This window comes from Leptonotus elevatus, chromosome 4, assembly GCF_054856555.1.
Source record: "Leptonotus elevatus isolate MCC_2025b chromosome 4, RoL_Lele_1.0, whole genome shotgun sequence".
Lineage (NCBI taxonomy): Eukaryota > Metazoa > Chordata > Actinopteri > Syngnathiformes > Syngnathidae > Leptonotus > Leptonotus elevatus.
The window spans coordinates 17,425,377-17,441,714 of record NC_141242.1 but is presented as its reverse complement, the minus strand read 5'-3'; the positions used below and the strand labels follow the sequence as shown (position 1 = coordinate 17,441,714).

Genomic DNA, 16,338 nt, shown 5'->3' with positions numbered 1-16,338 from the left:
TTAGAGAATCTTTTGTGCTTTTATTGTGTTTCATTATCCACATTGAGTCGTTTATACAAACTCATGTATCCGTGACCTCTAGCTGTAAATAAATAGTCAACAGACATTCCAAAAACAAAATGAAATATGAATTTATCATAAGTTTTGAATTATTCACTCTCCTTGCGTTGTGATTATTTCTTGGCTTTTTTCCGGGAAGCATTCACAGGTGATTGAAAAGTGCACTCTACCATGCAGCAGCCCCAATCGTGGCAACTGGCTTGGCCTCGCGCGCGCGTGTGTGTGCGCGCGCACGTCTTTTAGAACACAAGTCGTTTATTATCTTAGGTAATGTTCCTTATGATGTGTTTGTTTGTGTGAGTGAGTGTGTTGGATAACTGCAAAACCCGTATGTAAGCAATTCCAGGTTTAGCCTTCCTGTATGGAGTTTGCACATTGTACTCGGGTTTGCATAGATTTTTATCTGGGCACTCCTTTCTCCCACATTTCAAAAACATGCATGTTAGGTTCACTGATGATTTAATTGTTCTGAGGTGTACCGGTAGCGTAGTAATGATGTCACTGAAAAAATTGAGGGTTTCTTATAAGTATGGTTACACCATAATGAAGTTAGATTTATTTAAATTCTAAACAAAATCATGGAACTGTCATTTTCCAAGTAGTTTACGCTCGCTTAAGGCCTACTGTTACATAATTATGTAGCTGTGCACTCATGTTCAGCAGAAACCACAGCTCATTATCGCCACCCAATGATCTCCTCATTAAAGTGGATCTGACTGCTATCTGACCTCAGTGATGTTGAGCAATGAGCACGTGCCACAAGAAATACCCAAGCATGATCCAAGGTATATTTGCTTAAGCACACTACCTGTTTGCCTGAATATGAAAATTGAATTTTATTTGTGTGCTGAAAATCACCAATGACTAACACAAAACTACATTCACTTCCTGATGTTTTACCCTTGGTGTTCAAATATACGAATTGATGTATGTTGGGTGAGGTGATGTGGGTTTTAAGCGACAGCCTACCTTTTGATTGAGAACAGGACCTCGACAAATGTCACACTTGATCTAGGGAACATCAATTTTTTTTAACTCCATACATTGTGTAAATGGCGAATTTAAGTTTCACAAGATGGTCAGTTTAGATATAATGATTACTTATGCAGAATTGGATTATAGTGAGAAGATTTTGAGCTGTCTGGCAGGGGTTATATAATCTCCTAAATCCATGTGTTGGCGCCACTGTCTGGACAGACCCCAGTGCACCTCTGACGCCCACTAGCGGACGAGAAGAGCCCTACATGCCGTCAACTCTCCATTCAAATGTCTAACCTAACCAGTTGTCGCATTTGAAATTTAGCAGCGAATCAATTGTCTCGATGCCTTATGTCCCCCTTGAAACAGAAATTACCACGTTGCTTCAAGTCTTATGATGCTTTATTTATTTTTCAAATATAAGGTAAACTCACCCAGTTAACACTAATTGGGACATAAAGCCTGACCTCCCTTGTCCCTTTAAATTAATTGATAACGTAGCCCAGCAAAGAGACCTCTAGGGAACAAATAGTTTTCTTGTAACCAAAAGGCTATGAAGACCTACAATAAATGTAAACGTTTCAATATTTTGTTGTTAACTTATCCCCCCTGCCATGTTGTTTTATTTGTTTCCCTCTTGTTATGTATAGTCAACAATTGTTTCAGTCATTAGTTTGTCAATTTTAAGTATGGCTATTGTATGTTTTGCAAAAATCAATGGAGAAAAAAAGGGAACAAATCACACTTGCTTATTAAAAATTGTGTCACTTTACAAACCACACATTGTTTCACATAATATAAGATGACCTATTCTAATTTGCAGGCAAATTGTTGCAATCATAAATACATATATCAATGCATTTGAAAGGGAGGCTCACAGAGGTCGGACCTACAAGCCCATGGTGCATTTGCCGTGCAGCCATAAATAAAGTACAGTAGGTGGACAAGGGAGGGGTTGAGGGGCTGAACCGAGGGGCTGAAACCCCCCCCCCCCCCCGGGGCTGACCCCCCCCCCCCCCCCCCCCGGCCAGCCTAGCATACAGTACTGGAACATGGTGAAGGCGTGCTTGTTGAATGATGTCTTGTCTGCTCCATGAGAGGCATTCCCAAAACCAGGTTAGCCGCTGTCACACGCACAGTGGAACTGGCATTGGGCGCAATGTGCGTTAGTCAGTGGCTTACCTGCTTTTAGAGCTTTACAATCACTGCCCTGGCAGCAAAAACACACAAACAATATTATGAATAACACACGTAGATTGTACAGTCAAACAAGACATAAAGAACCAGGGCCAGTCGACAGTGACACGTGGTCACTCAGAACATGTGTAAGAAATGTAATAATAATAAAAAGAACAATAAACTAGTACAAATGACCCAGTGCAAACGGTGTACCGTTCACTACAATATTCCTAATCAAATTCTCATAAAATGTAATATGCAGTATTGGCACTCCAAATAGACCGGTGGCATGGAGGCTATTTCGTAAATAACATCTATCCATCAATCTTTTGTACCGCTTAAAAGTGGTGTATAAATAAAGCTCTACTTACCGGTCACAATTTTTTTCTTCTGGTATTCCTAAATACAAAAAAGGCCATGAAAGGACGTTATGTGAGCATATCATCACCAATTTACAGACATGCTAGGGTTTTTTTCCGAGTTAAAAAATATATCACAGCGCATGGTAAAACTTGGGCGCATTTACAGATTATAGCAAATCCAACACAGCCGAAGTTGAGTTCACTTGCACTGGCTCGACCCAGCCCACTCCCGTGCATCGACAACCTGACCTGGTTATGCAAATTTAAAATATACAGGCACGGCGTCCAGCCAATGAACTTACCGTTAAGCACAACACGCCCCCCCTATGAAGCGTTATTGACGAATGAAATCCTTAGAAATATGGTCTTTCACAACTAGCACTGACTTTGACGTTTACGCTCTAGTTGGGGTGCGGTGCGTTCAGTTTCGCACGTCTTACATTAGGGATAAACCATTCCACTTTTAATCAATTTTCTATCATGTTACTTTTTACTCAGAATTTCAACCCCAATGGGCGTATTTGTATTTAAGAAAATACTGTGAGTATTTACAACTGCTGTTATTCGCGTAATACGTAAAGTTCGAACCTCTTTGAACAAATGACACCCCCACGCGTACAGTGCAAATTGGTTGAACTCGACTCGCTTGTGTACAGTGTTGCCATGAGCAGAGGGAGTTTGTGCACGTAGCAAGGATGCTGCATGACAATCTGATCTGACGATGACGACCAGGAAGAAGAGCACTTCATTATTTACGACGTGACATTCGGGAACATTCTGAATCTGAACTCATCAAAAATACTCATTAATCATGTGATAACAGCATCACATGTTCTTAATGCTGCAACTGTATTGTACGTGGTATTTAATTATCATTTTTACCGCTGCCTGCATGCAGTAAAAATGGAAAGAAATATCATATTGAAACAATAAAGGTCGAGTTTGTCTAAAGAAAACATTGTCATTCCCCCTTTCTCAAATTTTCACCAAAACCATTGTGTTTGTGAACAAAGTTGCCTGACACACATCCGGTTTGAGACCTTTATTTGAACCTTTTTTTTCCTAAACAGTATTTGGCTATAAACCCCTGGCGGGATTATTCCCATCCAGGACACACATAACCTCATGTCATAGACTAGTACCAAATCAGGATTACATTGCATTATGTAACAGATTATAGTCCACGTAGTTGGTTTGATTGAACACGAGGGGGCGCCACATATGCAGGAGAAAAAAAAGGAAACTGAATGGACGCTTTGCACAAAGCACCGTGACGTCACCAGTTCACTGTCAGGGTCGTGCAGAGGGTGAAGCCAAATGGTGCTGTGACACCGGGCATCCACCCTGAATTTCTCCCAATGGGCCTGGCACCTAATCTGGCAAGAGATAGATTGATAATATGAATAACTCAAAGGCGTTCTCCACAATATCAATCTGGGATCGCTCCAATGTGATCTGCTCGGGAAAGGTGGGACATTTAGTACAATACTTAAAGCTGATTGGCCAACGTGGCAACTTGTGCACATCACGTCATCTTTGTTGTCGTGATAGGCAAAAATAAATAAAAAATCGCGGCAATAGATGAAAATGTCGTCTTCGTTGTCGTCATTGGTTAAAAAAAAAACGAAGCACATCCTCCATGTTAGGTTTGTTTGTTTCCCACAGCCTTGGTGCTTCTTGTTTTCGTCACAGCCGCATATCCCACCCCCAAACACAATGATTCGAACGATCGGTGCAAATCAGCGTGCTCAGTACAAGATTGATTCTCGGGAGTTTGTGAACTCACCTATCCCGCGAAAATCCATCTTGCAGGCAAGGTTATGTAACCTGTAGTCAGGGCTGGACTGGCACAAAAAATTGGCCCTGGCATTTTGCCATAGGCCTTCCGGTCTAGGCCGACTCTTGAGCACCTCTGGCTACCACATATCTCTGCCACTGCTGTTGATGTTTGCTGTCTATATTGTATATGGAATAATGGGCTGCTCTTTCTAAATTCTAGGCGAGTGTCTTGGGGTAAAATGTAGGAAAAATAACTAAATAGCACTGCATCTACCCCAAAAGGTTCTGGCCCACCACTCATCTGCCCTGTATGCCAGATGGCGAGTCTAGCCCTGCCTGTATTACTGTACAAACGTAGTGTCAGTCTATGTGTGCTTTTCCTGTGTCAACTATTTATTTGATTTTAAAATAAGGTCATAGCTACACATCTTTTAAAAAATCGTTGCAAATGTTTATTGTTACAGGACTACTATTTTGAAATTGGCAATTGTTCAGAACAGTAATCCTTTATTTTTGTGTTATACTCCACACCATTAGGGGGTGGTAATGTACTTAAAGGATAGTTACCAGCCACTATTAAACATCAAAGAAACAAGAAGCTACACTTGCCCATTTCCGTCGAAACAGCCGGCGGCGTCACTCAACACCCCCTTAGAAATGTCAATTACTGTCAGCAGTCAGCGTAACTTTCACTTCGCTACTAACTATGGTAAGTTTGATTGAGCCTTTACTTACCTGATTGTGACTTGGAGTTGGTGCTTGGAACGATGCAGAAGACATTTCAAAGGAGTCAAAGCGCAATGCTAAATTTAGCTTATGCTAGTCGAAGGTAGCTAACAACATGGCTTCATGCTAGTGCAAATGCCGCTTGCTTGTTATTGTTGGGGTTTTTAACTGGAACGTATAAGCATGTTTGGGTTCACAATCGTGTTAGGGCACACACATCTGTAATAAAAATATCTCTGTTCACCCTCTGTTTACAATTCATGCAATACACGATGTGATTTGAGCGTCGTTCAATGCTGAGTTTGCTTCTTTGTTTATATATATATATATGTAACTTCCGGCATGCATGGTTAAAATATTGTCGTTTCTGACACTCTAAATGCGCACACTTTCGTTTGGACCCAATGATGTCATAAAGTGTTTTATTTTAATTTTTTTATTACTGTGTATATTTACACAGTATATTACAGATTTATGTAAGTAATGAACTGTACTGTAGTTGCATCCTTCATGCTCACTTTTATGTTTATTATTTGACACAGGCAACAGTACGGATATAAACTACTGTCTTTGATCAAATCAACTTGACCTGTCCTAGGTAAATAATCAGTTTTTCGATTAATCCAGTTAACCGTCACTTTAAAAATAATGATGTATCATTTCAAGAATTGGTCTCAATATCATATCTCCAGTGTTTTGTAGACAAGCTTTGGAGTGAATATTCTGTTAATGATCAGTCATGGAAGATGATGACAGTCCCGATGAGCTGATAAGGCGCAGCGTCCACAAAAAAAGAACTGCGCCATGGGACATTTCAGGTAGTGTGTGATCTGTATTCATCCCAAAAGCATGACATGCATGAATTATTTGTACACAAAAATAAATAATTTATTATTTATACGTACACTTATGTCATTTTAGACTCTGATGATGACATTGATGGGTCTGAAGAGGGAGAATCAGAGAGCAGTGATGAAGATGATGATGATGATTTGGGGGGCGAGGAGGGAGAAGACAATGAAGAGGAGGATGGTAATAGTAACGTCAATGTCGTTATACGTATGTTTTTGAACAGTCACGTTGGTAACTACACATCGTCATGCCACTGTCTGGTGTAAAACGTGTCATTTCATTATCACAATTAAAACAATCCCCCGAAAAACAAATACTTACCGTAAATGAGTATCATGGACAGATTTAATATTCGTGTAAGAGTTCTTCAAAGAACTGACATGACATTTTTAATTGAAATCATCACATTTCATAGTAAAATGGGTAACTTTGCCCATCATAAATTCTACTATTGAGTTAAGGAAAAACATATGACAGACAGTAGTAGTACTTGTTGATATATCTTCTTGACTGTATATTACTTGTATTAATGATCAATAACCTATACTGTGTATTATGCACATAAGATGAGGATGAAGAAGAAGACACTAAAGCTGGGGATGGAATTGTAGGCGAGGCCTCTGCAACTATTGCAGCCATGAGCTCGGATGAGGATGCAGATAAATGTCCCATCTGTCTCAACACCTTCAGCAACCAGCCCGTGGCGACGCCAGAGAACTGTGAGCATTACTTTTGCCTCGACTGCATCCTTGCTTGGTCCAAGGTAAGAAGACAATTCATTTCTCAACCGTAACACTGTTAAATGTGGGGCTCGTACCACAGTTGTATCAAATGTTTGCATTGTCAGGTTGCATCATACTTAAATAAAGCCATGGACATCAGTACTGTATGATAGGGTAAATTAATTAGATAACAACCTCCAAATGGAGATCGGAAAATTCAAACAAAATATGGGAGTTAAAACCATTGTGCATGGTGGCTCACATGAGCTTCTGCAAATCTTGTGAGGCTTATAATCGCTCAACTCAATTCAGCTTTACCGTATTAATTTTTACGGTATTTAGAAAGTGCTTTCACAAGTACTTACAGGACACATGACATAAAACATTAAAAACCAACATGGCCACCACGTTGGCACGAAAGCCTACTCAGTCTAGTCTACTTTGTTTTGCTTAAATTTTATTACAATGTTTCATTTCATAGTAGCTAACTTCTCTAAAACTTGCACGACAATTATCTCATGCACAGTTAATGATAACAAATTAATTTTTTCCTCTTTTTTGTGTGTGCATTATTTCCTGTTTGTTTGTTTGTTTGTTTGTTTTTAATTAATTTGAGAACTATGAGCTACAGAGCCAGTGTCATGGTACAACAACTTGGGTTTAAATTCAGAAGTTCCACTTTTAGCTTATAAACTATATTTTAATTTTTTTCTTGTTGAATGGCATATGCTTAACAGACATAAATCCACCGCCCTCTGCATTCCACTGAAATTGATGTCAAAGTGCCCAATGACTCTTTGCATTTCTGGGTTTGATAATGTGATGTTCGCATTTGACATCATAGGACGATAGAATGTTAAAATGGCTGCTCTCTTTGAAGATGAAAAGTAAATTAATCTTCTTAAATTATAATTACACCAATGCAATATTAATCAGAATGCCATCACCGTTATTAGACTGGTGAGGGCGGATTAGAACATATAACATTTTTGATTTAACATACACTTAAAAATTGCATTCAAAATCTTTGCGAGTAGAAGAGAGAATGATAGCATCTAATTCTGGTCTGATGATTTTATCCCTCTTTTTAGAATGCTAACTCATGCCCTGTGGACCGTATTACATTCAACAGCATATACTTACGGAACTCTTATGGCGGCAAAGTGCAGAAAATGGTAAGAGTGTGTGTGTGTTCATTGCTTTTCCAATCATATGCAACAGATCCAATCAAAAATCCCAAATGAAAAGAGTAAAGTCAAATGTGTGACAGTCACAATCCATGAAATTACCTCACTTAAATCTTTACAATAAACAATATATCAAGTTTGTGATGTGGTATGCCTTGTTGACAGTATTATCATAAGTCTCTCAAGGGTCAATTAAAAAAAATGACTTGCTTGTCTCTATGTACTGTATCTAGATTTAGTTTGTTGTACTTATGATCCATACAGATTACAGTACAAAAACCGGTGAGGAAAGACGAGGTTGAGACGGTTGATTTGGACTTGGAACAGACCAACTGTGAGGTCTGTCAGGGCAGTGACCGAGAGGACCGTCTTCTCCTCTGTGATGGCTGTGACGCAGGGTGAGACAGTCATCCATTTAAGACTCTTGTAGCACTCTGTGGCAGTAGTGATCCGATAGATGGGCCACCGATCGTGATCGGCCGATTTATGTGGAATAGTATGTGATCAGCATATATCCATCAATTCCTTTCATTGTCAATTACAAAAAAACAATCATTCGCAGCTTGAAGTTATGACTCTTACTTCGCAGGCATTAAGCAATTCTGTAAATGACAAGGGAACACAATGACCAAAAATACTGCACGTTAACACAAAATACTACTGTTGGGTTGACTGTTATGCTTTTTTACTTCCAAAACAAATATGGTTGCACACTAGTAACGCACTTGTTATTGGTCAACTTCCCTTTGTTGACAGCTACCACATGGAATGTCTCACGCCACCGCTGGACACTGTTCCTGTTGAGGAATGGTTCTGTCCTGAATGTGTTGCTAATAACAACAACTCAGGTCAGTTACCCGGTAGTCATCATTTGTTTTTTGGAGTACAACCTGTTTCAGTTTGTTTTTGCTTTATATGTTTTCATGTATAATTAAGTTTATTCAGTTGGTCTCTAATTATGTTGTCTTAATAACATGAGTTTATCTAAATACATAGAGGATTATCAATTACAGAGCACGTGTGTGCACTATTCTTTAAGCCTCCTAAATTGTACGCTGTTTTGAGCGGGTGGACCTGTCTGTGGAAAAGTAACTGCTTGCCCCGGCCCGTATACTGCTGCTTTTGACAACCAGGGTCAGAGCTGGGGGCTATGAAAAGAGTGTGGAGAAAGCAGCCCCTTTAAAGATATTTCACTCACAGAGGCAGCGATTCATAGCCTACACTTCATACATCTATTAACTAGCTTTCTTACACATTCACTGGACACATTGTTTAACCGAAATATTCTATTTTGTGACGTGGCATTTTTGCAAAAATAGAACGGGTTTTTCACAGACACATTTTAAGAAAACGGCAGATAACAAAAGACATGGTTGTTGCATTTCATACTTGATGGGAACTCCAGAGATCCAACTATTTGTATAGAATCAATTAAACAATAAAAAATTGCATTATATATTATAAATGTGGAGGCTTAAAAGCTTTGACTCGATCTTTTTTTTTTTTTGGGAAGGATCAGCAGAAGAACAGAATCAAACCCAAAGGCTCCCATCTACTGCCCAGGCGACCACCAGTCATTCCCAGTCCCGAGCTGCAGGTCCAACACGAGCCATCGCCCGCACTCAGCACAGTGAGCGGGTTCGGGCCAATGTGAATCGACATCGCATCACACAGGCACGCACATCGCAGGTTTGGCATGATGGCGTGATACTTCTTCCTTGTGTTATTTATTTTTTGCTTTACACCAGTGTGTGCGCTGATGGATATGTGTGGATTAGTGTGTTGTTAGTTTGTACAATATTTGGTGTAAAGGAAATGTACTCACCTTAAGGTAATATTGACAACAGGGGAGTGATGCATGTGAAGTACTAAATATGCATGTGTTTGGTCCTGTGTCCAGAATGGACTTATAAAATAAACCTGGACAGGGATTCACATACTGTCGTTTCTTTCTAGCTTGCTCCCACATACCAGATCCAGTCTAATTGGCTGGATGAGAGCATCAATGCAGTGGTTGCTGGGCTGAACACAGCTATATATGTAAGGGACCTCACACCTCGTGCTCCAACCAGACACAGGCGCAAGACTGGTAAGGTTTACATAAATCCAACAGTGGGAACAATTGTACCAAAAAAAGGTAACACGTTTTATTGAACAGGAAGACGCCGAAAGGCACGCTCGGGTAAAAAAGTTGGTTCAACAAAGCCTAAAAGAAGACGTAAAGCAAGGAAGACTAAATCCAAAAGGACGCAGGTGAGTCTGTCATCAGCAATTGCAAACCTTACACAAAATATATCATATTCAGTGCAATGTGAAATGAATAATGCTTGTCTGTATTTTTGCTTTATCGTAGGTGGGAAAAAAGGTCGCGACTCCTCAGAGCCGCATTGCCAATAGTCTTGGACTGTCAAAGGACAAGAACAACTGTTCACTTCCTACAGTGTGTCGTCCCTCAGAGCACACGCTAAGCAGCATGCGAGCTGACATAGGTGCTGCATCCCTCTCCATCTACGGGGATCCCTTTGACCTGGATCCTTTTGTAGATCGGTATGATCACTGATCCGTTGTTCTGTGATAACCTGCCTTAATGGTTGAGTAGTTTGTTACATGTGGAACGGTTTTTTGGCAGTGAAGGAGATGAGCAAGGAGAAACTGTGTCATCGTTGCTGGAGGCAAAGAGACGAGGGATCTCTCATTCTGCTTTTCGCTCACATCAGCCTGTTGCTCGACCTGTCAGTGCGGGCATCTCAAGGTAAAAATCCACTTCGATGTATTTTTTTTTTCTTGATTTATCGGTGATGTATGTATACATTTGATTTTATCAATTGCAAAACTATATAATCTTTAAAAAAATAAAAAAGATGCTGTAAGTGAAGAGGGGGACAACCCAATACCTTTGTGTGATACCAGGTGGGGTATGGATGTTCCCCAAACTGGAGGTGTTGTGGAGCCAGCGCCAGTGCCTGATCTGCTGGGTAACATTCTTTCAGGGCAAAACCTGCTCTTGATGGACAGCTCTGATGTCGTCATTAGTCGTGATGGTTCTCTTAAAGCCTCTCAATCAGGTAAAATTTAAAGATTCTAACCATAGAGCCAAAAATCATACCCCCTCCTTTTTTATATTTTTATTCACCTTTATAGGGGGGAAGAACAGTTTTCTAAACAGAACAACTCACTTTTGGCTAATTATCAGACTATTAGGCGTTGTCGTTTTCTCAAATGAGGTGAATATTTGAACTTCCACGTAGTTCTTCCAGATGAAAAGCTGGTACTCATCATTTACGAGTCTGTTAATTACGGAGGTTCAATGCCACTTTTTTTTTTTAGACCGATGTTATAAGAGTGCTCAAATCTTGAGTAGTCACCGATACCAAGTACCGATATTACTTGTACTTATGATAAAATTTCCCCCCAAAAACAATGACATTTCTGAAGACCTACATATCCCAATATAATTTAGGTCCATCTAGTGGTAAACTAGTAATTCATTCATTTTTAAAAACGATTAATTTCGATAATATGCAAAAAAATATGTTCTATTATATCAACGTACATTTTTTGTTTATATAAACCGTAGGTCTAGTAATTGTTAATTACATTAAATAGGTCGTGCCGCGCCTTACAAGAGGCTGAGGTTTTGCCATCATCGTTCTGCTAACAATACCTGAAGGACAAGAACTCTGCGAACGTAGTTAGCCTCTGTTGATGCTAGCCAGTGGGTCGACTGCCGGTTACCTTCCACAGCTGAGTGGGGCCTGCAAGTGGTCATCGCTGAATCCCTTGATTCAGGCTCCCACCACTTGTCCCTCTCTGATTTGCTCTTGCTTGCTTTTGCCAGCTTTTCCCGCTATCCGCCCATGTTAGCTGCTCTAGCTGGTTCTTGCTAACCACTCCAGCGAGTTCTTGCAAACCACTCTTGCTTGCTGCTCCTGCTCGCTCACTCACGCCAAATAAAAATTGGTAGTAATTGGTGATAGGATTGCCAAGTGTGGTCTCTCTGAGGCAAAGTAGTGTGCGTGCTTCAAAATTGTTGCATTCTATTAGTTCACCCCTAGATGGCACTAATAATACACACTGTCTCTTTAAAATTGGATAAAATGAATGTCAATTTTCTTCCTGATCATAAAACGGTCACAAAAAGGGCCGTGAGCACTGATATCGGCACAATATCGATCTGTATTCGCCTATCTAATTTTAATGCACAAAGATGACATACCTTCTATTGTCTGACAAGGGGAAATTTTCCTTTATTATTTTTTTATATCTGGTACATGCCTGCTGGTTAGGCTATATTTGCACAACAGCAATTGTAATTGTATGTTGATGGAAACACTGCAGCAACTCTGGCGACTTTCAAGTTCATACACTTTAAAAGAAAGAGTTATCAATCACTATTGACTGCATTTCTTCTTCGAGATGGCCGTTAATGTGAACCCCTGCCTTACATTGTGGTTTAATTTTCAGTAACAACACCTTTGTCTACATTGAGGCCAGAATTAAGAAAGCGCAGTAGCTCAGAGGAATCCGGTGGTCTTGCCCAGCCAGTGGTTTCAGCCAGCCTAGGAGAATGTTCTTCATCTAATCACGATGACAGACATCTACCAGGACCCTATCCCCACAGCAACTTGAACAGACCTCTCCCCCAGCGTTCCTCTCGAGTACCTTCAGATGTGAGCCATATCCAGCCTGCTCACTATCCTGATTTGTCCTCTAGAGGTCACTTGTCTTTCCAGCCGCCTCTTAAAACCCGACCCGCGCCATCATTTGGCATCCAGAGAGCCAATGGAGCCTCCATGTATGACACCCTATCCCCATGTAAGGACTCAGAACCAAGCTCTTCCAGGAAAACAGCACTTCTATCACAGTGTCAACCCATAAAAGCACCTACAAAGCCCACATGGGTAGACGTGGACATCCTCCCCAAAATACCAAAAATAAAACGAGATGCCACAAATAATGGTCATGGTGGCACTAATAAAAACAATAGTAATTCTTCCACCAGTATTAAAAATTCTGGCATGCCTGAGACAGCCTTGGTCAGCTTTGCGGGAGACAAAAACAGGCAGCAAAATGTTGCCCAACAAAGCAACACTGACCGCCAGCCTCAAAATCAAGGAGCTGGTTCCTCTCAAGCCTTCTCCAACTCATTCTCTATTTCCTCTTCCACGGTCTCGCCTTCCACGCCACTGTGCAATTCCTCAGTGTCTTCCTCATCTTCATCATCCATAAGCTTCCGAATTAACACCAGCGGGAACTCGTGGCATTCACGACGACTCGTCCTTCCGTCCTCATCTGCTAGCGGAAGCAGCACACAGGGTGAGAGGGGAGAGAAGATGGATGAGGCAAAGAAAAGACAAGCGCACAGAGAAAAACAAAAGCTGTTGGCGTCACGCGCAGCTGACTGTAAGAAAAAAGATGTAAATGTCTATGACCCCTTTAATCCAACTTCGTCAGACTCAAGCAGTTCCGACATTGAAGATGAGAGCTTGAGCAGTGGATTTCATCGATTTAATTTTGTTCCCAGTTCAGCGTTCACTCATGATGTAGCACAAAGTAAGCAGAAGATGCTACAAGTGACAATTGAAACACGTCAGAGTGAAGTCGCACAAGAAGAACCGAGGAGTGCTCATTTACAGGCTTCATCACTGGTTGGCAGTTGCACTTCAAGGGTTGTCAAAGTTAAAAAACAATCAATATTTGTGGGAACCAAAACTGAAGAGCTAACAGCACTTAGTGGCATCAAGGTAAAGAGGGAGCCAGCACTTGCTGATTCAGGAAAATACAGCATGTTTGGAGACAATGTGAAAAGATGCTCCAAATTGGAGACACCGGTCACGTTTTTACCTGTCCAACACAACCTGGACAGTTTAAAGACAGGGGAGCAAAGTAGGCACAGTGCCAGTAGTTCCAAAAATGTCTCAGAGGACAAAAAGGCTGAGTCGTCTTTTATCAAGGTCAAAATAAAGGAAGAAATAAAATCCGACCCCACACCTCCAAGAAATTTGAGCCATGAAAAGAAAACTTCCACCACAGCGGCTCCATCTGAACAACACTCTACTGCAAACTTCTCAGAATCCAACAGAGGCAAGACTACGGCCCATATTGTTTCAAACCAGGGAGACCGGAAAAAGAAAACAAACAAAGATGGAGAGAGGCAGTCAAGGTCACGACAGAGAAGGACACGTTCATTGTCAGAAAGTTCTGATTCCAATTCTCCGAAGAACACTCGTAAAAAGAGACAACGAAGATCAAGGTAAAGTGACATCAGCATATTTTTTTTTTCATTTAAAAATCACAAACTGTGTTGTTAATCGTTCCTCTATGATTTTTAATGTGAAGGTCTGGCTCCAGATCAAGCAGCAGAGAGCGGTCAAGGAGAAAAAGACGTGAAGAAAGCAGCCAGGAAAGAACTGATAGCAGCAAAAGTGGCCGTGAGAGAAGAAAGGTGTCAAAGGATAGGACATGTCGTCGTTCTCGGTCCAGATCACGGTCCAGGGGTAGATCCAAGGACCAGAGACGTAGACGCTCACATTCTAAATCCCCATCCAAGTCACCATACAGGTCCAGATCCAAGGAACGAAGGAAAGAGTGCACACACTCACGCTATGAAGATGAGAAGCCTCAGCCAAAAGACAAAAGGAGACCTCGGTCCAGATCAAGCTCAAGAGAGAGAAGGAGAGTGGATGGCTTATCTAAAAGTTTACAAAAAACTTCAGTGTCCTATTTTTCATTTACAAAATATCACAAGGACGCTAAAGAAGAAAGCGGAGTCTCACAAAGTTCTGTAAAAGACGGGGGGAAATATGAAGTTAGAAATGATATGTCATATTCTACCTCTGTTGCAAAAGTGCAAAAGGAAGATGACATTGACACTAAAGCTGTATCTATGGGAATTAATAAATATATAAAAATCATTGAAAAGGAAAAGAAAGATGAGCGACAATGTATAGATATGTTTCAACATTCTCCCACTCCCCCACACACTGAGAAAGAAGATACACCTTCAACCATCCAAGGACTAGAAAAAAAGCCCGTCGAGATGGAAGTATCTAAAACGATAAAGGTGGAAGAAACTTGTGAAAGCACTCAAATTAAAGCGGAGTCCGCAACTTCAGAATTGCCAGTCACCTCGCCTCTCACCTCAGGCGGTCACAAGGAGTCACCTAACCGCTTTCAGCCCCATGTCAAGGCCCCAGTGGACCAGACAAACGCGATTGAGCTGAAAGTCCCAATGGAGCTGGCCCCAGAATCTGATGAGGACTACTTTATGGATATGGTTCTTGACAGCCCCGATCGTGTGACACAAGAGCAGACTGAGGGCATCGGTGCCAATATCAAACAGGAAGACATCGGTGCCAATATCAAACAGGAAGACATCGGTGCCAATGTCAAACAAGAAGACATCGGTGCCAATGTCAAACAAGAAGACATCGGTGCCAATGTCAAACAAGAAGACATCGGTGCCAATGTCAAACAAGAAGACATCGGTGCCAATGTCAAACAAGAAGACATCAAACAGGAAGTGAAGACTGAGGCAGAACAGCTGTTGACTGCATCCAAAATGAAGATTCAAGGGAAGAGAGTGACATGGAATATACAAGAGCCTGACGGAACGCAACCAGACAAGTGTGTCAGCAGCAGTAAGGGATGATTTCTCCTTTCCACATTTTGCTGTCCAGTAATTGTTGCTGCATCTGTTTGATTTCTTTCACCGCACTTTCTTTCAGAGATGGGTTTGTATAAAAAAATGCTGAAGCAGGAGGCAGCTCATAGACCCTCATCCATTACCACCAGCCAGGTAAGACCTACTACAGTTAAGTAATCAAGTATTTAGGTATGACAGTACTTTTTTCTTTCTTTCTTTTTTTTCTGTTGCATCTGCACACTGCCACACTGGATTCAAAACATGTTTTAAAAGCCATATTCATAAAATCCAGATGAAAATTTGACTGAGGGCCTATATATATATATATATATATATATATATATATATATATATATATATATATATATATTTATGTGTGTATATATCACAAAATACATTATTTTCTTACACTTCGGTGTCTTGGGTTATGAGTGCCCCAATTTCCGAGATGTTGGAGCTCCAAGCCGTCGCTTGGTTGATTTATTTATTTATTTTGTGTGTGTGTTGCAAGCCAGAATTTGTAAAGCATGAGCTTCACATCCATTGCCACTTGACTAAACTAAAAAAAATAAAAATAAGAGTAATGAAAGAACGGTAATCAATTGCATCAATACATTTAAGTGATATACAGTACTATTAAATAGAGTTAGGAATTAAACTCGCAAGTCAAATTAGTTCCAAACATTTCCAAGTTTTTGAAACTGAAACTGAAATGGCTTTGGTTTTTCAAAATACTGGTAGTACATCAACACTTGAGTCACTTCTTTCTTTGTTTTTTTTATTTTAGTAACAGGTTCTGCACCAATGTATGAATAACATGGGATAATTGAATCACCAGTGGGTGGCAG

General features: G+C 40.6%; 1 protein-coding gene across 2 annotated transcripts in view; it reads left to right on the top strand.

Annotated features, from left to right (window-relative positions):
- The first annotated feature begins 4,928 nt into the window (after positions 1-4,928).
- phrf1 (PHD and ring finger domains 1) overlaps positions 4,929-16,338 on the top strand; it is a 12,703-nt gene continuing 1,293 nt past the window's right edge. Inside the window, exons 1-17 of one of the 2 annotated variants that reach the window (XM_086074237.1) lie at positions 4,929-5,067; positions 5,627-5,682; positions 5,777-5,902; positions 6,006-6,116; positions 6,503-6,699; positions 7,750-7,833; positions 8,110-8,243; positions 8,602-8,693; positions 9,365-9,534; positions 9,802-9,934; positions 10,004-10,098; positions 10,199-10,392; positions 10,475-10,597; positions 10,756-10,910; positions 12,310-14,098; positions 14,185-15,485; positions 15,573-15,643. In XM_086074237.1, the coding sequence (XP_085930363.1) occupies positions 5,824-5,902; positions 6,006-6,116; positions 6,503-6,699; positions 7,750-7,833; positions 8,110-8,243; positions 8,602-8,693; positions 9,365-9,534; positions 9,802-9,934; positions 10,004-10,098; positions 10,199-10,392; positions 10,475-10,597; positions 10,756-10,910; positions 12,310-14,098; positions 14,185-15,485; positions 15,573-15,643 (4,728 nt within the window). In that variant the 5' untranslated portion in view covers positions 4,929-5,067; positions 5,627-5,682; positions 5,777-5,823. Of the gene's footprint in view, positions 5,068-5,626; positions 5,683-5,776; positions 5,903-6,005; positions 6,117-6,502; positions 6,700-7,749; positions 7,834-8,109; positions 8,244-8,601; positions 8,694-9,358; positions 9,535-9,801; positions 9,935-10,003; positions 10,099-10,198; positions 10,393-10,474; positions 10,598-10,755; positions 10,911-12,309; positions 14,099-14,184; positions 15,486-15,572; positions 15,644-16,338 lie in introns of both variants that reach the window. The other variant, XM_086074236.1, reaches the window with a different exon arrangement.